Raw genomic sequence first — 21,373 nt, 5'->3', positions numbered from 1 at the left:
CTAGAGCATCAAGCACACATCTTCAGTTCTAGCATCATTGTGTTGTTGCCAACCTAAAAGCACCTATTTAAATGGTGATATTTTTAAATAAAGCTTCATCCAACTTTGTTTGTATCTGTTTCAGGAAACTCAGGAAACATGTTCAGGATTGATCCGGTCACAGGTGAACTCTGTGTAATCAAGGAGCTGGACCTGAACTCACTTGGTCAATATGTTATCACTGTCAGAGCTACTGACAAAGGCTCTCCTCCAATGGGAGCAGTGGCCACTGTACGCATCACTGTAGCACTGTCTGACAGCTCCATACCGAGGTTCCTCCATACAGAATACCATGCTGAAATCAGTGAGAACATGCCTGCTGGCTCTTTTGTCATGGCTGTCAGTGCCATGAGCAGATCTGCACCGTCGTATCGAATAAATCGAGAGGGTGAGCCGGGCAGCTTTCGGATCAACCAGTTCACAGGGGTCATCACCACCTTGAAACCTCTAGACTATGAAAGTGTTACTTCCTATGAGCTGATAGTAGAGGCTTATAACATGGCTGGTATGGCCTCCATCACTTCAGTCATCATCCAAGTGGTAGATGCAAATGATAACTCCCCAGTCTTCCAGCACCTGAAGTACAGAGGAAGCATCAGTGAGGCTGCCCCTGTCAATAGTGTGGTCCTGAGTGTAGATGATGGGATGCCATTGGTCTTAGCAGCCACAGATGCCGATAAGAACCTGAACTCTCTTCTCATCTTTCAGATAGTTGACAATGTAGCTCAGACATTTTTCACTGTGGATTCAGGTACAGGATCCATACGTAGCATCTCGAATTTGGACCATGAGACTCATTCTGAATTTAACTTCAGCATCATTGTGAGAGACAGTGGTCAACCACAGCTGACAGCACAGAATCTAGCTGAGGTCAGAGTATGGGTGCATAATATTAATGACTCCCCTCCTAAATTTTGCCAGGACACCTATGAGACAGTCCTGCTGCTTCCAACCTGCGTGGCAGCAGAAGTACTGCAGGTATCAGCTGTGGATCCTGACACGTGTGACTCAGCAGGTCTGAGTTATGCCTTGACGGACAGGAGTCTGGAACATTTTGCTGTCGACCCAGAAAGTGGTATTCTCATGGTGAGAAGCAGTAACTTTTCCAAGGACCGCTATCGCTTCAGTGTGGAAGTTACAGATGGAAAGTTCTACAGCACAGCCCTGGTCACAGTGGTAGTCCGAGAAGCCATGGATGGTGGTCTGGTCTTCCTGCGGCCTCAGTACTCCTACACGGTGGTGGAGAACAGCAGCAATGTGACCACAGTTGCCATAGTCAATGTTATGGGAAGCAGACTTAACGAGCCTATCAGGTACCGCTTACTGAATGCAGGGACCCAATTTAAAGTAAGGCCCACTTCTGGAGTTATCCAGACCACAGGCCTTCAGTTTGACCGGGAAGAGCAAGAGATCTACGAGTTGGTTTTAGTGGCCACTCGGGAGAAGAACCATTTACAGGTTGCAACGACAACAGTAAGGATTCAGGTGGAGGATGTCAATGACAACCCACCAGTATTCATAGGCCTGCCGTACTATGCTGCTGTAAGGGTGGATGCAGAGCCAGGATCTCACATAATTCAGATCAATGCCACAGATCAGGACAAAGGGGTCAACAGCCAAGTGTCCTACTACTTAAAGGATGAGTACCAATACTTTGAGGTCAACCCACTGACTGGAGAAATATCTTTAAAAAACCCTTTGCATGTCAATTTGTCCAATGTGGAGTACCAAGTGGTTGTCTTTGCTAAAGATGGAGGAGTCCCAGCCCACGTCACTGCTGTGGAGTTCTCCATCACTGTTGTGAACAAAGCTATGCCAGTGTTTGAGAAGCCTTTCTATCAAATCTCTGTGAGTGAGGATACAGCTATGCATACCCCAATTCTCAGCATAAATGCCGCCAGTCCAGCTTGTGACAAGATCATTTATACCATTGTGGATGGGGATGCCTCTTCACAGTTCAGCATTGGTTATGACACTGGTATTATTAGCATTGTTTACCCTCTGGACTATGAAGCTAATTCATATTATAGATTGACCGTTAAGGCAACAGATACTGTCTCTGGTGTTGGAGCAGAGGTGGACATAGATATAGCTGTTCTAGATGAGAATGACAACCCCCCTGAATTTGAGAGAAGTTCCTACGAAGCAATTCTGTCTGAAACTTCCATGATTGGAACCACAGCTCTGCAGGTTGTTGCAGTAGACAAGGATTCAGAGAAGAACAATGTTGTGCAATATCAGATAACACCAGAGATGTACAGCAGCACAGATTATTTTCACATTGATAGCATCAGTGGGCTTTTATTCACAGCCCACTTGCTTGATTATGAGCTCATGCAGCAACACAATATTATTGTCAAGGTGACTGACAATGGCTTTCCTCCTCTGAGCAATGAGGTCCTAGTGACTGTCAGTGTTAAAGATGCTAATGATAATCCTCCTATGTTTAGCCAGACACTCTACATGGCTCATGTCAGTGAACTTGCACCCAGAGGCCACTTAGTAACCTGTGTCCAGGCTTCAGATGCAGACCGGTCTGATACCAGCCAATTAAGATACAGCATCCTGACTGGGAACGAGAAGAACCATTTTGCCATGGATGAGGAGAAGGGGATGATCTGCTTGTCCAGTCAGCGCATGCAGCGAATGCAGCATCTGTACATCCTGAATGTGTCTGTGTCTGATGGAATCTTTACCAGCATGGCTCAAGTGTACATCTCAGTCCTTGAGGCTAACCTTTATAGCCCTGTCTTCAGTCAAAGGTTCTATCTGACTCAAATTCGCGAAAACGCTGCTGGTGGGACAAGGGTCATCCAACTAAAAGCTACTGATGAAGATTCTGGAAGGTTTGGTCAGATGACATATTGCTTTGTCAATGACTTGGCAAAGGATCAGTTCATTGTGGATGCTACTGGTCAGATTTTGACCGCAAGAAAATTGGACAGGGAGAACCCAGTTAACAAGGACATTGTCCTAAGGGTCATGGTTTTGGACGGTGGAGGTAGAGCCTCCTTCTGTAGTGTCAGGGTGATGCTAATAGATGAAAATGACAACCCCCCACATTTTAAAGCCACAGAGTACAGGGCTAGTGTCAAATACAATGTGGCTACAGGTTTTCCTGTCATTCAGATCCAGGCAGTGGATCCAGATGAGGGCATGAATGGCAAAGTGACCTACTCTCTCTACAGCGAAACCAGAGTTTCTGTGGTCAACATTCTGGAAATTGACACAGACAGTGGCTGGATCATCACAAAAGGAAGCTTCAGCCACCTTCAGGGTGTAGTTCTCTCCTTCTTTGCTAAAGCAGCTGATGGAGGTGTCCCTGTAAAGCACTCCCTGGTGTCTGTCTATATTCATGTTCTTCCTCCTGAGGTACCCATCCCTTCTTTCACACAGCCTCAGTATTCTTACACCGTGCGTGAGGATACACTTATGGGGATGGTCCTGGGCTCGGTCCACCTTAACCCCAGTCGAAACGTAGTCTTCGGCCTCATCAGTGGGGAGACAATAGACACCAACCGCGGAGGCACGCTGATGGTGGAACGTGACACCGGTGTTATTCGGCTCATCAAGCCCCTGGACCATGAAGCTGTTGAAGCCTTCCACTTTAAAGTATCGGCAACCATAAAGTTGCCCCAGCTGGAGTCAGTGTCCACCGTGGATGTGGAAGTGAAGGTACTGGACCTGAATGACAATGCGCCTTCTTTTGAGACAGGCTCCTATGAGGCGGTGATCATGGAGGACATGCCGATTGGAACTAGAATAATCCAGGTCCGTGCGCTGGATCCAGACTGGGGCTCCAATGGACAGGTCACTTATAGTCTAGTTAATCCACGGGACCCTGAGGTAGACCGGTCTATGAACATGTTCTCTATAGACAGCAAGACAGGCTGGATCACCTCCCTTAGTGACCTGGACTATGAGTTATGGCCATCCTACACATTCACAGTGGTGGCAACTGACCTTGGGGAGACAATCTCCCTGTCTTCCACTGCTTTGGTGACAGTGGCCGTGGTTGATGTTAATGACAACCCTCCCTGCTTTAAAATGGACCACTACAAAGCAGCAGTGATGGAGACTGGCACCCTGGGGGAAGTGGTCGCCGTGCTGGGCACACAGGACAGAGACAGTTCGGACAAAGTGTCCTTACACATTACAGGTGAGACAGGCGTGTATTGGAGAGTTTTGGTGCTCTTTTGATATTAATAGGTTACGTGATTCCCAGTACTCATGCAATTATCAATTTACACTTTTTATATGCAGTTAAGGTTGCAGTGAGACCATGATAGGGAACATAGTGTAGAGACGTAAGTGTGTAACAGGGGATTTGGGGAGAAGGGAACACATGTCCATCCGTTAACTCAGGGGTGTCAAACTCCAGTCCTGGGGGGCCAGATCCCTGCACATTTTTGGGTTTCTCCTCATTTAACACACCTAATTTACCTCCTTGAAACTCCTTGTGCTAATTGCCACACAGCTCTTGAGTTCAATCATTTGTGGGGGGAACAGAGAAAGAACTAAGCTTCTCAGGGCTCCGGCCCCCCAGGACTGGAGTTTGACATCCCTGAGTTAACTGTTTACATTAGGGCTGGGCAATAAAATGATAATGATAATTCACAATATAATTTTCCTCAATATCAATACAACAGATTCTCCCTAAAAGTTCTATATAATTTAAGACCAATCATGTCGCCAGCGAGCTGCTTTACATCACTTAAAATGATGTCACTTTCTCTGTGATGTCCTTGCAGATGTGTGGTGGTGGCAGATTCCTCAATTTTGGAAAAGTGAAATAAAATTGTAAATATTCAGAATTGTCCATACACATCCTTCAGGTCACTTAAAATAAATACTTGAAGAGCAATCTCTTTTCATAAGGGACTCAATTTTATATTCGTAGGCTGCTATATCACCTTTACAACTGCATGCAATATCTGTCATGTTTTATAAACATGCGAGACAAGTCCTTTTCTTCATTAGCTTTTTATTTGACTCTCCAAACTTAATGAATCTGCTTCCATATCTTCCATATACAAAAATAAGCAAATGCATGTTGCATGAACACTCTTGTCAACAGTTAACAGGGTCACCAGTTGCACCATAACATCGGAAATGGAGCACAAGCGCAACACAGACGTGAAAACAAAATGATTTACTGAAATATGAAAATGCAATAGGGCAGGCAGGCAGATGACAGACAAAACAGTTAAAACAACAGGGCAACTAACCAGGAGAGCAGGTAAGTCCAAAGCAACCTGTTCAATAAGGGTAATCCAGAAAAATCTAAAACAAAAGTCCATAATAAAATTCAGTCCATGAGAAATCACGACAGTAATAACCCACAGAACATTAAAAAACGTTAGAAAGAATGTGAGTGTTTTTTTGTACTTACTCAAATAACCTGTTCAACGTCTATTTCAGACTTCTTAAATGTGACATGCTATTTAGTAGTGGTGGCCAAAATGACGTTTCATGAACCATTTGTGAAATTGTTTTGACCGCGCTACATTGTATTTTTGGCTTTGCTCTGAGCCCTTTTTTGAAACGAGAGCACCATCTAGTGGAGTTAGAAAATAGAGAAAATGGTTCCAAAAGCCTCATTTTGGCCATCACTGCTGTTTGGCCAACCCGATCTCACGAATTTTCGTGCAGCCATCACGACATAAAATCAACCCGATCTCACGAATTTTCGTGCAGCCATCACGACATAAAATCAACCCGATCTCACGAATTTTCGTGCAGCCATCACGACATAAGATCTATTTAAACGTGCTGTGATCACGTTTTCGGCTTTTTTTACGTGCTGGGGTAACGTTTCCCCTCCCTATGTGTTTTAATGGGCAGTGCCTAACACCGCCACTATGAGCGCTAACTGGTGACTAAGGGACGGGAAAGTCATGCATGGCCAGAATCATATTTTGTTTTTTGTGATCTGATAACGCTTTCCATAACGTGTGACGCGACCTTGCAAAACAGCGCTTGGATTTTACTTCTGTTAATAATTCCTTTTGAATAAGATCACAAAAAACAAAATATGATTCTGGCCATGCATGACTTTCCCGTCCCTTAGTCACCAGTTAGCGCTCATAGTGGCGGTGTTTTTGGCTATATCGACAAGCTGTAGTTTTCATTGTTCAACATTATACTGAAGTATTTCAGGGAGAGTATAATTTACATTTGCGTTTATTTAAGAGACTGTTTTGTCCAAAGTCGCATACAGTTAGGCTAATAAAGCATCAAAAGCATAAAGCTGTTATGGAGCCAACAAGGTGTAAGACCAGCTGGGCTGAGCTTCCAATGAATGATCAGTAGTTAGTGCAAGTTAACATCAGAGAAAGACCCATAGAATATATAACACAACGTCATAAAAACAGAAGAGTTATTCAAATCACATACCATGAGGACTGGTACCATGGCATCCATCCAGTGTGTTTGCATACTTATTGTTTCTGCATTTACCTCAGGGGGGAATCCTGGAGGAGCCTTTGCTCTTGAACTTGTTCAGGATCAGTGGAAAATGTATCTGAATCAACTCTTGGACCGCGAAGAGCAGGAGCAGTACTTCATTAATGTCACAGCTTCTGACGGGCTCTTCATGAGCCAAGCAGCAGTGGAAATCACGGTCATGGACAGTAATGACAACAGTCCCGTATGTGACCAGGTGAGGAAATGTGCTTCAGGAAACCTTTCCTTAGCACTGACTGTTTCATGTCTGAAATTGGGCTGCTGCTCCCATAATGATATATAGCAAGGCTATAACACAGGGGTAGGCAATCCTAGAGTCCTGATCCTAGACTGCCGCTATCCAGGAGGTTTTCTATCCTACCTGATGAGTTACTATCTTCCTGAAATCAGGTGTGGCTCATCAGAGACCAGGTAGGATAGAAAACCTGTTGGATACTGGGACTTCAGGGTTAAGGTTGCCTACCCCTACTATAACAAATCAGTTTGATTTATTGATTACTCATTGTGTGTTTCTTGGTGCCATGTCCTTATCCCAGACCATATATTCAGCCTCCATCTCAGAGGATGTTCCTCTCAACACTGTGCTCCTAACAGTAGGAGCCACAGATGCAGACTTGGGCGAGAACTCTGAGATTCAGTACTCACTGTTTGGCATTGGGGCGGAGGACTTCTATATGGATGCCAATACTGGTAGATGCATAACCATTTGTTCAGTGTTGCTGTGTGTTGTGTTTTGTGTGTATGAGTTTGTCTATGTTCATTTCTTCTGTCTGTCAGGTGATGTGAAAACAGCCTCAGTCATCAACCGCGAGAGGATCCCAAGGTACATGTTTGTTGCCCAGGCGACAGACGGCAGGGGGCTTTTCTGCCGTGCAAAGGTCCTTCTGACAATCTTGGACGTGAATGACAATGCACCCACCTTCCCCAATGCACGCTACACAACCAGCGTTTACGAGAGTGCTACACCCAAAGCTCTGCTGACACGCCTGCAGGCCCTCGACCCCGATGAAGGTCAGAAACCAGCCTTGTGTCTTGACTCTTGACAGTTGCACCACCAGCTAACTCAGCTACACAACATGAGCCAAAGCAGCAGGAGTCCACTTCACTGTTCCTTATTTTTCTCAAACTTCAGCTTTTACCTCAAAACATTTTTTACTCTCTACTACCTGTGAGCACTTTTACGTTCTTCTATTTATGCTTCTTTTTTTTCAAACACCTTGAGGAATTCTACTCCAAGCCTATTTCTCATGCTGTTACTAATTGTTTCAGGTCTACTTGTAATTTTCTTTTGTATTGCATGTTAGCAGTTTGAGGTGCCTATTGGGGAGAATGTGGAAAGTCATCACTGAACCATCATCATCTTTTACACTGGCTCTGTTTCTGCTCTCTTTTCAGGCAGCAGTCGGAAGGTGATATACTCCTTACAGAACTCAGCAGGAGGCGTATTTTCAGTTGATGAGTCCACAGGGATTGTGGTCCTCGAGAAAGTGCTGGACCATGAGCTGCGGTCATCCTACACTGTCACTGTCCAGGCTTCAGATGGAGTGCTCCACTCTACAGCTGACCTTGACATCTTGGTTTTAGACGTGAATGACAACCCGCCTGTGTTCCAGGGAAGCAATTACTCAGCCTCTGTGCTCGAGGATGTCACTCTGGGAACAGAAGTCCTGCGCGTCTACGCCACCAGCGCAGATGCGGGCACTAATGCTGAGATCTGCTACAGTATCCGGTCTGGCAATGAGCTCCAGAAGTTCCAGATTGCAGGAGCAGCAGGTATGACTATTGGATAATGTGCTATTTTCAGAAATAGTCAAACAAACATATAGGAGACAGAACACTAATAATCTTTAAATAAAAATTTGTAATTACATGCACCACAAATCAAGTATATCTTTTACTCAGGTACCATCTCCATCTCTGAGGCTCTCGACTACGAGGTGTGTAGATGCTACCTCCTGGTTGTTGAAGCCTGGGATGGTGGCCTTCCACCCCTAAGTGCTGTTGCTATGGTAACTATCAGTGTAACAGATGTGAATGACAATGCTCCAAGGTTTAGCCGAGACCTATATAACACCATCATCCCCGAGGATGCTAGAATTGGACAGTCCGTCATCAAGGTGCTCCATCTTATTCTCCATTATATTATTATTTTTGTCTGCTATCATTGGAAAGCTGCCTGATTATTGCAGAAGTGAAAGGAACACCTTTGTCATGTTGGAGCTCAGAAACATCCCTTGCTACTTGCCCTGTGTAGCTACAAGCAGAGGATGTGGACAGTGAGGGAAATGGGCAGATCATGTACTTCATCGTGAATGGGGATGACAGAAATCAGTTCTCCATTGAGCTGAATATGGGACTAGTGAAGGTCAACAAACCGCTAGACAGGGAGAAGGTAAGAGATGGTCCACAGGCGGGGTGTAACCAGATGATTGTATGGGGTGTGGCATGTCATGCAGACTGGCAGACATTTGGGTCTGGAGGAAAAGACCACATGTTGCTCTAATGAGGAAAATAAAGTCAGGAGGGATGGTTTATGGATAACTGGGGAAGTAAAGAAATGGAGATGAAAATTATGGGACTGGCGTCAACACTGGGCTTAGTGTTACCTATATACACACAGCTGGAAACAAGGGCAATGGACCTTATCGATTGATACAGTCATTACTACCGCTTCCCTTTAAGACACAACAGCCAACAGCAGTATATTCCAAGAGTGACTTTTTTGGCATTGTGTTTTGATCTTAACACTCTTTTAACTTGGCTCCTCTCCAAGGTGTCCAGATATTCCCTAACTGTCCAGGCTCTGGACAAGGGATCTCCTGCTCTATCATCTGCAGTCACAGTTAGCATTGACATCTCTGACATCAATGACAATCCACCCCTCATTTTACCAGTTAATGCCAGCATTGTGGTTCAGGTAAGCGCCTACATTTCTGCAATCAGTTATCTTTCGTAGTTCTTTCATGTGACTGGGCCTTGTGGGCAGTGATTGGCTTTATGATTCACTGTAGGGGTGACAGAAGCAAAATCTACATTTGGTTTCCTGTGCTTATTGTAAACACAGACCGATGAACCCTTGGGCAGCAACGTTCTGCAGCTATCTGTCACAGACAATGACACAGTGCTGCATGGCCCACCTTACGAGTTCAACATCATCTCCGGGAATGAGGGGGAAGCGTTTGTCCTCGACCAGGAAGGGCTGCTCCGGACCAACCGTTTCTTTGTGCAGGAAGTAGAGAGTGAATACCACATCCAAGTACAGGTGAGGTCCATTTTCATCAAAGGTGGAGTTACTCTCTATGACAGTGATTCATACCACTTCACAGGAACTTTGAATACTCCATTGATCTAGATCACTTCGATGGACTCCATCTCCAGTCTCCTCTTTGATTTTGTATAACTAATTAAGGAACTAATACTATCCCTGCTGTTTTCTATCATTTCCTTTATTTCCCAAAGGTCCGAGATTCTGGAAGGCCCCGCCTGTCATCCTCCACCTTTGTCTTTGTCCGTATTGTCGAGGATAACCTCCATAGGCCTGAAGCCTTTCCTCTGGAAGTTTACATCATCACTGCCGGGGGTGAGTTCCCAGGTGGTGTCGTAGGCCAGATTCATGCCATGGACTATGATGGGGATGCTGCATTATCCTTTAGCCACTGGTCCCGGCAGAGGACCTTGTTTCAGATCAACAAGCAGGACGGGCGGATCGTGGCTCTGACTGGCTTGCGGCCCGGTAGGTACCGACTGAACGCCACGGTTAGCGATGGCCGCTATGCCGTCGCAGTGAAAGTCTCTGTGCTGGTAGAAGAAGCTGCCGACCAAGCCTTGTGGGAAGCCATTGTCGTGCGCTTTGAGGGTGTTGCTCCTGAGAACTTCGTGCAGCTATACCTGAGCAGCTTCAGGAACGCTCTGATAAGCCTCGTGGGCACCCCCTGCAGAGTTCTTGGTATCCAGCCAGTGCCCGGCTCGCATGGCCAACTGGATGTACTCTTGGCTGCAGAGGCTAAAGGTGGGGGCTTCCTCCCGGCCTCTGAACTGGCCCGGATGATCACTGTCTCGAGGAAGCAGCTGGAGGGTGCACTAAGGATCTCGACCATTCTGGAGCAGGGCTGCCCCGAGGTGCAGTGTGGGGAGCAGTGGTGTGAGTCAGGACTCATGCTTGACCCCGGGGTCACAGTGACCTACAGCATGCCAAAAGCCAGCTTTGTGTCACCACATTTCAGCTGCTCATGCACCCGTGAGTATGTCACATAAGACTCATCACTCACTAGCCCATTCCAGACTGGCCATGTTTATTTGTGTACTTTAAATTCAACTACTATGGTTTTGGCGAACACTAATCATTGAGTCTCAGCATCTTGGGCAGTGAATGTGGAACTTGATTGTTGTTCATCTTGGTTATTATACAAAGCCCCTCTGCCCTGTCTCCCCCTCCCCCTGACTGCAGCACTGGGTGGCACTTGCCACACCCATCCAATGTACTGCCAGGTGCAGCTGTGCCCGGCTGACATGCAGTGCATAAACACCCAGAGCCCAAGAGCATCACATGCCTGCCAGTGTCCTGTACCCAGGCCGGGGGAGTGTGCAGGTCAGGGAACTGGAGGCTGCTGGTCCAGTACCAACCCAGTGATAACCAGAATATACAGCAGAACATTATGGAGCAGAAGTGCTAACGGGAATGCTTGTGTGTGTGTGTGTGTGTGTGTTGTGTCTCCTCTCAGGTGTGTCCACTCTGAGCTTCATGGGGAACAGTTACATCGAATACCGCGTGTACGAGAAACTCATAAGCAGTGGGTTCAAACTGGACCTCATAATAAGAACATTTCAGAGCCAGGGAATTATCATGTACATGAACTCTGATCCCTGCACTCTACTAAAGGTGAGACCGACATTCACACACACACACACACACACACACACACACACACACACATACACATCTAAGACTCATGTGATCACAGGATACCTTTAAGAGAACAGGAAGCTAATGGTGACTTTCTGATGGCACTGTTCGAAGAAGAAGATCAGCAGTGAAGACTACCTGAAATCAAAACAAAGAAGGCCTTTTAAGCTGCCTACTGTAGGCTGTTCTTTCATATTTTTCTCACACAGGTAGTCTTCACTTAGGTATTACACATCTAGGATGGGCAAGGTGGTCTACACTTAATTACTACATATCCAGGATGGTGGGATCTGTAATGTTCCTTATGTTCTTACCTTACCTTTCCTGTCTCTGCTCGGCCACCAGGTGAACCGCAGTGAGCTGTGGTTCCAGGGGGACTGTAAGAACCACCAGGAGGGTCTGAGTGTCCCAGGTTGGCCCGTTAATGATGGCAGATGGCACACTGTATCCTTGGAGATAAGTGGGGATGTGACCACACTAACACTGGACAGTCGATATGTGGAGCGAAGTTCACGTGGCCTGTCCTCCCGCCCCTGGGCACCAGGGGGCAGTGCTAGCCTCGTGTTTGGGGCCCGCCTGATCTCTCCTGACTGGAAGCGGGGCAGCGGTACGCAGGTACTGGATGGGCTTCAGGGCTGCCTGGACTCTGTGGTTCTCAATGGGCACGAGATGCCGCTGCTGAACGAGCAAGGCCACCATGTGGAGGTGACAGCATTTGCACAGGTCAGACCTGGATGTTTGCTGACCTCTGACCCCTGTCAGGCAGAGCCCTGTCAGAATGGTGGCAGCTGCTCGAACCTGCCCTCTGGTGGTGAGTCATGGCACTGTACTGATCAGCATATATTGAAAATAGTGAGAACATTTGTGTATAATGTGTATCACTTGCAATTTACCATTCGGATTACATTTGCAATGACTGAGAATCCATCATTTTTGGTAAGTTCTAAGTCAGATCACATACTCCTATTCAGAATTTCAGTGCAGCTGTCCCTCCCCATACACTGGGGGGCGCTGTGAGGTGGAGATCACAGTCTGCAACCCCAGTTCCTGTCATAATGGAGCTTCCTGCCAACCAGCTGGGGAGAAGCTTCGTTGTCACTGTCAAGGGGGAGAGGCCAAGCCAAAGTGAGTCCGCACTGACACCGTTTTCTCAAGGGGTTACTGGAGTAGGAGATTAAGCGTTTATTAATGTCGCTACAGAACAGTGCAACATAAAAGCCAGTATTTCATATAATCGGAGAGAAAAAGACAAGAGAGCGGCAACAATGTTACTTATTTAAGCATTATATTTGTATTTTTGTGGAATGTAAACCTTTTCAATTGGCATGCCATTTTTGTATATGACTTACCACTGATTAACTTTATGACTGTACCGAGAATGAAAATACATGAGCACGGCTGAGCCGCGTCTCGTGCTGCCCAGAGTGTATGACAGTCTCCGCCACAACTGCCGGTTGCGCAACCGTTCGCACGAGACTCTCATTCATGCATCTTGTGCTCAGGCTACTGTTCACAGCTCACAGAACAGCGTACATTCCTATCTTAGTGTCTTAGTAGCTTAAATGGTGATAAAAAAGGTTAGAACAATAATGAACTAAGAAAATGGTGATAGAAAGGAAACACCAAACAATATGACTTAAAGATGATATAATTTTGTTATACAGGATATGATACAAATGATAATTTTTGCATATGAAATAAAGGGCTGGCTTATGACCAAATTGACCTACGACCAGTCAGTAGGAATTTAAGCTGTGCTTCTGATTTAGGGCTGCATTTCTGTAGCTGAATCCACTTCCATTTTTGAGTGACGATAGAAAAGTCCCTTGTGATATGTCAGACTGCCCCAGGCTGCAAACCGATAAAGCTTCCAGCTTGACTGGGAACGTTCCCTTTTCTGGATGCCATATTAAGCAGAACAATTATTAACAGCATAGGGAATGTCTTTAGCAAGACAAACGATGTCACACCTCCTGGTTCTGGTCCAGAAGGTCTTGTATTTTTACGTAATGTAACGAAGCAGCCAGGGTCAAACATGAAATCTGATTTCAACACACGGCAGTGTCTGAGGAGCATTCCAGAAGTATGCAGCAAACTGTTCCAGGCTGAGAACATTTCCACACGTGGGCGCGGCTTCTTCCCGGACAGGTGTGAGGGGGGCGCATGCGCCGCGGAGGTGTGCGTGAACGGTGCCGTGTGTCACTGTGGCTGCACGCCGGGCCTTGGCGGCGGCTGCGGTACACCGGGTGCCCCAAGTTCCCCGGGCCTGGATACGCAGGTCGAACAGTTCCCTTACCTGGGCCATGACGAGCTGATCGGCATGGCAGCCATGCTCTGCTTCACCTTCATCTTCGTCGCGCTGCTCGTCACTTTCCGCCGGAGGAGGATCTCCGCTTGCCCTCCATCCTGCCCTCCGCGGGATGAGCCCCCACCTCCCCCGCCCACCATTCTTCATCCAGCCCCGGCTCTTTTGCATGATTCCGATTGGATGCAGGCTGACAACTTATACTTTGGCACCATGCAGCCCTTTGACGCCTGCACTCTGTGCCTAGAGCTAAAGGACCCGTCCCAGGTTGGGGTCCAGCCCCTTCCCCACTCTGGCCCCTGGCTCCATAACGTGTCACCGGGGATCCCAAATGAATCGGTGAGCATGTGGGCGGACACATCCCTCCCCTTCACTGACCCGCGGGGATTGGCTGTGTGCAGAGTGACCCCCCTCTCCCTAGGCCAATCCAACAGCAGCGCTCTCCTTGGGGGAATGTTGAATGGAGGAGACGGCATGGAGCAAGATGTTTACCAGGAATGGACCGGCCCCCGAGACAGAGATATGGGTAAGGACAGGGGGACAGAAAAGGGGATAGAGTTAGAAGAAGCGCATGTAAGAGTCACTGCGAGACTGAAGCAGCGTGTGGGATCATATTTATTGTAGGTTATATTGCATGATTACTCCAGCCTACACTGAATGGAATTTCCTCAGGGAAAATTTTCTTTCTTCCCTCCTTACACTCGGGTCTTGCCATTAGGTAGCATGGAGGGTATCGCTGATGGCCAGTCTCTCAACTCCTACCTGACTGAGTGCTGCAGTGACGATGGTAAAGCCATGCAGTGCATGTCACTGTGTGTCAGCGTGTGTTTATGTACAGCTGTCTTTGAGGAAAGACGTGATTGGTTCGTCCCTCCTCTAGTGGTTTTGACTCACCTCCTTTCCAATCTGATTGATTATCTCTATGAACCAATCATTTATTGTTCTGCCTTCAGAACATTTTAGTGTAAGAAAAACTCTCAGGAGCAATCAGCACATGGTCACATTATATGACTAATCATACTTAGCCTGGTAAAAACTGTGAAGAAACCCCACGCACAGAGAACCATGAAGTGATGTTAGTGATCATCAAATCCTCCGCTGACGTGAATGTTTTACCAGATGAGGGACTAGATGATGTTTGTGGCTCCTTGCAGACCTGCCATGACCTTTGATCTCACACACGTCTTACTCATAGCTCACTACTGCCAGCTGAAGGCTCTGTGCTTATAGGACACCCAATCATGAATAAGGATGTCCCGTTTTCCCCAGCTTACCGATGGGACACAGCAGAAGGTCCACTGGATGTGAAGGACATCCCGGGATGCGAAGCAGGAGGATCTTCTCTGGCGTCCTCTTATGACTGGGACGGCTATCTGGATGAGTTTGACAGAGAGAGTGACACTGACCCTCATTCCACATGCGGCTCCTGCCTGCCACCCTCATCACCCTCCCCGGGGGATCCCGCCAGCCCTGGTGTATATGACACGTTGCCAGCCGTGCCTTCATTCAGAAGGGCATGGAGTACGTGGGGGTACCAGGAAGACGTTCTGGCTTCGGCACCTGCGGAGGTGGGGTCAGAGCACTGCAGCGGCTCCCTTTCTCCGGGTCGCCTAGCGACCAGACGCTCTGCATCTTTCTCCCCGCTCCACACAGGCCATGTGGCTATTCCCAAGCCGGGGAGGGCAGGTGGGCAACAGGCTGGGACGGGAGGGGTCGCCTTCCCCATCTAACCTCCTGGCAGCTACTCACCAACACGCAGATGTGAAGAACATCAGCAATGGAGATCCAAGAGCTTCTCCGAGGCTGAGGGCTGCACCCATGACCTGTACCCGCTAATGCCAGCCCTGCTCGCATGATATTATTAGCGGAGCGCTCTCCATATTCTTGTCCTTATCTGTAATTTAATGGTCTTAGTCTGAATGTTCTCTTTATTTATTTCTCTTTATTATTGATTAGCAATAGACAGTCCATTGTAAAAATACATACACTATATATTTATATGAATGTGTAATGTTCCTACCAAGGAAGAGCTTATTAAAAGTTCTGTCGTGTGTGTCACCTGCAACGGTCAGTAACACTGATACTACAGAACGGCTCTGCATCCTGCCCTGTGCTTTGGGCGCTTTTACACAGTGCCAAATACTGAACTTTTGGTACTAAAAATTTGGTAGTTCCCTTTTTCCATTGATTTTTGGTCCAGTACCAGCACTGAACTAGCAAAGCAGCTGTTGATTGGTTATGCAGACATCCTGTCTCGTAAACACAAAATACACCCACTGCCCTGAAAAAGCGTAGTTATTACTGGTTTACAAATACTGTCTATGTAAAGCCTCTAGGGGGCGCTGCCATTTAAAGGCACCAGTACTATGAGTATAAATATGGCTGTTCCTCAGCCCACCACTTGGCCACTATGGTGAGCCGGGGGGGCTCTGGGTGTTAGACGACCACCGCTACAGACCCCCCAGTACAGCGGCACCACAGCCAGTATTTAAATGCCTACTACTGTGACCTTTGGCCAGCTGAGCAGCAATTGGCATCACTTCAACACCCCCTTCGGAAGGAAAGCCTATTGTCCTCAATGCCTTTCGTATAAACAAACCCCCCTCCCCCATATTCACACCATCGATTCAAGAGTAGGGAGCAACCGAGAGGGAAATGAAGGACAAGCAGTACTTCCTTATACATAGCACTACATTTGCAATGTAATTGGAAATTATAAAACATTGCAAATAATTATTTAGTCTTAACTTTTTATCATTGCATTGTTTTTCCATTTCATTTATTGGTGTACTGTGTACTTTTTTTTTTATCTCTCTGAACCACATTTTCTTTGTTCACACTATGTGTACTGTCTAATTTACCCTGCTTACCTCTGTATAGCAATATATGTATGTTCATCTATGCACTGTGCTCTTGCTGCAGTATGCACCATAATTTACCCGTGATCAATAAAATTAATCTCAATCGACACTTATCCAAATCAATGTACATTTTGAGAAATTGTGGTCAGACGATCCCTGGAGGAATTGAAGGTTACGTGCCTTAATTCGAGACCCCTGTTGCCGACAAATTACTCAGCCACAATGTTAAAGAACAAACATTCATCCAGGTAACTGACTTTATTCAAGGATCAGACATATGGGCCTAGTGAGGCACACAGTGGGGATGAAGGCTCCACGGACACTCAGTCAGCCATTCCCACTGGGCAGCATTGGGAGAGCTGGAAGAGAAGAGCAGTTTACCAAGGGTGAAACTAAACTGTCTGGACACGGATTAATTCCTTGGCTACACACAGTTCTGAGCTCAGTTCAAGTGTAGAAGGCATCATTTTGAGATATACTTCAGACAGAAAGAATTTTCATCATAGCTCAGAGTAGAAAGCCGATAGCACACGCACATACATACATACACACATACATACACACACACATACATACATACATACATACATACATACGCACGCGCACACACACACACACACACACACACACACACACACACACACACACACACACACACACACACACACACACACACAAACAAACAAACAAACAAACACAGCTTCTCTGCGGTAATCACGAACGCCGCGGACAAAGCGACGGACGCTCAGATTTGGCTAACACTCATCACTGACCCATCCGCTGAAGGGAGGATCTCAGAGGGAAAGGCGACATTTTCAGCTGCGCACTCCAATAAAGCATTCTTATTTCCACACACTAACCTGGCAGCCCACGTGTCCGAACACAGGAGCCAGCGCAGGAAGGGAAAGTAACGACGCCTGCAGATTGTCGAGAACTATTTCGCCAAAGCTCTGTTCGCTGCGGTATTTTTGCTAAACTACGCAGACACCGTTAGTTCGTGCTTTTCGTTTATTTCTTCTTCTTCTGGTGGTTATTAAAGGCAGGCAACCAACACTAGTTCATCTCTTCTCAAACTGTGTCGCTTTTAAAACCAGAACATTTAGCCTCTTCCGGAGCGTCCTCACGCACTCCGCTCGCCCGGAAATTGCGTCACCACGTTAGAAAGCGAATAAGCCCTATTGGGAAGAAATATAGTAAAAATAAACCCCAGTATTCTGATCTGTATGGTTGAACACTGTATAAACAGCGAGCTATAGAGCTCGATACTGCTGCGTGTGGGATTCCAACATCACGTACATACGTCGAAATGTATAGTGATTATAGCTGGTTAGTTTTCGCGTGGAAAAAAACGCCTGGAAGATGCCTGGATGTTTACTGAAACCTTTTAGATCTGTGCTCCTAGGAAACAGATAGTGGGTCAAAAACCGCGCAACATTCTGGCAGAAATGCACGGATTTCTGTACTCACTACATCGTTTCTGACGTCAAGCTTCAAGTAAATCTCCACTAGATGGCGCTTTGTGTTGATGTATCCATGAAGCAGGGTGTATCTCTAGCATGGTGAAGCATAGTGCTGACATAGCCCTGCTTTGGTGATGTTCTCTTTTTCTATTATCGTGCACAAAGTAACAGTGCCTTTGCATTCTTCGGGATTGCTGTATGGAGACTGAGGTTAAGAATGTACCCTTATACCCTGCTGATTATCCGATCTTAACATGCATCATGTACCTTACATGTTCACATCTTATTGTCCAGTTTTTTTTTTTTTTCTTTGGGGGGGGGGGGGGGGGGGCAGGAGTCTCTCCCATTCACCTTTAGGCAGAAGGTGTGGGGACAGCCTAGTTGGGATGCCAGTCTATCAACGGGGACATGCTGAATTACAAACAGAATTACAAACTACAAAATCAATACCTGCTTACTGACACATTGTTCTTGTAATTCCTGTTGTTGAGATCCCACGTAATCAATAGGAAGTCTGACATTATACTCTCTGACTCTGTAAGCACTTAGCTGATGTGCTGGTCTTGTTTGGCCTTGATCTCATTGGCTTGATTTCCAAACAGATACTCTTACTTGATGAATTGGAAGGGACTGGTAGATGACGCGTTTTCACACTTTTGTTCTGCTCTTAGCTGAGGTCCTTGGATAATTTAACTTTGACGGTAGTTTTTCTGATTTGTGAGAGAGGAATCATATGTATGTAAATAACTGAAAAATATTTGTGCCCATGTGTCTATGGTATGCATTTTTGAGGAAGAACTGTTATGTTCTACTTTGATAATTGTAAGTTAGCGTTTAAATGAAAATATTTAGTTAAAAATAACTTTTCAAATTGCTTCACATGCATTTTAAGGTGCTTGAGTAATGGAAAATGAGAAATGGTTTAAAGGCTTGTTTAAATACTTACTTCTCCTTTGATGTAAATGTTATAACTTCTCTTACTTTCCCCCAGCTCACTGCCGCCAGTAAAATAATTCTATTCGTTGACAGTATAAACCCAGAGAAAATTACAGTGAAGAGTCATATGAGGGAATTCTTCTGTGGCACCTCATCTCTCCTTGCCAGATGAGGTTTCATGGAGTACAAGGAACCTAAATTGTATTCAGGACGGTGCCTCTTTAGTAGATTAGTGGCAGCATGAATTTGAAATGAGGCTGGTTTGGAATGATAAGGTTCACTTACCACAGTCATAGACACAAATACATGTAGGTTTATTTGAGTGGGTTCTAGAGATGAGGGACCACAGAAGAATTTGCAGTTTTTATGGTTTTGAACGTAGGAGGCAATTCTGTAATTGCAGCTGTAGAGATTAGTGATTCCATTACTGTGTTTGTGTAGATGACTGATACTGCGGAACTGGCGGCATGACTGTATTTTCTCATGCGTTTTGTATTTTGTGCAATTTATAGCATCCATGAATATCTGCAGACTGAAGCTTTTTTTCTGGCTGACAGTTAAATTAGTTTTATTCATAAGAGCACTTCTTCATAATGTGTGTGTGTGTGTGTGTGTGTGTGTGTATGTCTGCCTGTCTGTCTTGTGATAGACTGGCATCCCGTCCAGTTTCCCCTGCCTTGCAACAGACCCCATGATTCCCAAAAGCATGAACTGGATTAGTGGATGGAAGATTGATGGATGGTCTCCCTTTGAGTAATATCAAAACCTGACATGAAAGTTAATGTTAAACACCAGGGGGCAGTATTCCACCAATCAGCTCTGACTGAGTCATAAATGCCCTGTGTGACAGTGGAGGACAATATGGTGTAGGCTCTGTGTGGCAGCAGAGAGTAGTATGCTCAGGACTACCCCCTAGCAGGGTACTATGTGCCCCGCAGCCAGAGGAGCAGGGTAAGTGAGGGACAGGCTTCCTGAAGCCCCCATTTCACATGCTGGGTTACCTGCCCACTCCCGCCTCTCCCACTCGCAGTGATCCCTCACTGGGAAACATCTGTCTGAGAGTCATGATATGATACTCACACTGGAAGCAATTTATTATGGTATAATGGTGAGAGAAAGGCCCTGGGAGGTGGTCACTGCCACCCTCCCCCCTCTCCCACTGATCCACTGTCAACAGCCAATCCCTCTTCTCCTAACCAGCGTACATCACCCCCCCCCCCAACCAGCATCGATCATCCTAGTGCATCAGCATCCCCCCACCAGCCTATATCTTCGCATCAGCATCCCCTTAGAATTTACAATCCTTCCTCCTGGGCTCCTCATCAGCTTTGAGGAGCCTGCATTTCCCCTGGGCTCCTCCTCAGGTTTGAGAAGCCTGCCTCTCCCCTGGGCTCCTCCATAGCTTTGAGGAGCCTGCCTTTCCCTTGGCTCCTCCTCAGCTTTGAGGAGCCTGCCTTTCCCCTGGACTCCTCCACAGCTTTGAGGAGCCTGCCTTTCCCCTGGACTCCTCCACAGCTTTGAGGAGCCTGCATTTCCCTTGGCTCCTCCACAGCTTTGAGGAGCCTGCCTTTCCCTTGGGCTCCTCCACAGCTTTGATGAGCCTGCGTTTTCCCTGGGCACCTCCTCAGCTTTGAGGAGCCTGCCTTTCCCCTTGGCTCCTCCTCAGCTTTGAGGAGCCTGCCTTTCCCCTGGGCTCCTCCACAGCTTTGCAGAGCCTGCCTTTTCCCTGGGCTCCTCCTCAGCTTTGAGGAGCCTGCCTTTCTCCTGGGCTCCTCCTCAGCTTTGAGGAGCCTGCCTTTTCCCTGGGCTCCTCCTCAGCTTTGAGGAACCTGCCTTTCCCCTGGGCTCCTCCACAGCTTTGCAGAGCCTGCCTTTTCCCTGGGCTCCTCCTCAGCTTTGAGGAACCTGCCTGTCCCCTGGGCTCCTCCTCAGCTTTGAGGAGCTTGCCTTTCCCCATGGCTCCTCCTCAGCTATGAGGAGCCTGCCTTTCCCCTGTGCTCCTCCACAGCTTTGAGGAACCTCCCTTCCTCCCAGGCTCCCACTTGGAGCCTCCTTTTCTCCTGGCTTCCTTCTGAGGAAACGGGGACCAAAAAAGAAGCAGATATGGCTGGAAAGTTCCAGAAAGAAACAGCTGGCATCCTTGTATCTCCGCCCCCAGATTTACATGCAGCGTCCATCACATTCTCATGCCGTCGTTCCTGTCAGCTGGGGTAACAGCACGCTGTCGTCTGTGTTTACGTCACAACCGGGGGCTGTGTGACCAGGGACTCTGCATGGATTCCCGGAGACAGGCCAATCATGGGAACCCTGGCCCACAGCTAATGTAGCAGCCTCAACAAGGTCACATGATGATGGACGAACGGTATGTTTCTGCATGAGTGTGACTGCATTTAGGTGTGTGTTT

The 21,373-nt window shown here is 46.9% G+C and overlaps 1 protein-coding gene and 1 long non-coding RNA gene across 2 annotated transcripts in view; one reads left to right on the top strand and one right to left on the bottom strand.

Annotated features, from left to right (window-relative positions):
• The window catches only part of LOC111854347 (protocadherin Fat 3-like), a 29,486-nt gene extending 12,806 nt beyond the window's left edge, over positions 1–16,680 (top strand). The window contains exons 10-26 of the mRNA XM_072706901.1: positions 125–4,198; positions 6,504–6,700; positions 7,041–7,194; positions 7,282–7,515; positions 7,900–8,277; positions 8,407–8,621; positions 8,759–8,896; positions 9,278–9,421; positions 9,569–9,766; positions 9,964–10,741; positions 10,952–11,092; positions 11,226–11,383; positions 11,753–12,218; positions 12,379–12,532; positions 13,556–14,238; positions 14,431–14,499; positions 14,982–16,680. Coding sequence (XP_072563002.1) covers positions 125–4,198; positions 6,504–6,700; positions 7,041–7,194; positions 7,282–7,515; positions 7,900–8,277; positions 8,407–8,621; positions 8,759–8,896; positions 9,278–9,421; positions 9,569–9,766; positions 9,964–10,741; positions 10,952–11,092; positions 11,226–11,383; positions 11,753–12,218; positions 12,379–12,532; positions 13,556–14,238; positions 14,431–14,499; positions 14,982–15,442 — 8,642 coding nt within the window. The 3' untranslated portion in view covers positions 15,443–16,680. The remainder of the gene's footprint in view (positions 1–124; positions 4,199–6,503; positions 6,701–7,040; positions 7,195–7,281; positions 7,516–7,899; positions 8,278–8,406; positions 8,622–8,758; positions 8,897–9,277; positions 9,422–9,568; positions 9,767–9,963; positions 10,742–10,951; positions 11,093–11,225; positions 11,384–11,752; positions 12,219–12,378; positions 12,533–13,555; positions 14,239–14,430; positions 14,500–14,981) is intronic.
• Positions 16,681–16,816: 136 nt separating this feature from the next.
• On the bottom strand, positions 16,817–17,734 carry LOC111854356 (uncharacterized). Its single transcript, XR_002840660.2, has 2 exons — positions 17,434–17,734; positions 16,817–16,932 (listed from the first exon to the last, which is right to left on the bottom strand). It is a non-coding gene; the product is annotated as an uncharacterized lncRNA (long non-coding RNA).
• Positions 17,735–21,373: the final 3,639 nt, after the last annotated feature.

This window comes from Paramormyrops kingsleyae, chromosome 24 (genome assembly GCF_048594095.1).
Source record: "Paramormyrops kingsleyae isolate MSU_618 chromosome 24, PKINGS_0.4, whole genome shotgun sequence".
In the NCBI taxonomy this organism is placed as follows: domain Eukaryota; kingdom Metazoa; phylum Chordata; class Actinopteri; order Osteoglossiformes; family Mormyridae; genus Paramormyrops; species Paramormyrops kingsleyae.
This window is presented reverse-complemented; position numbering and strand designations above follow the sequence as displayed.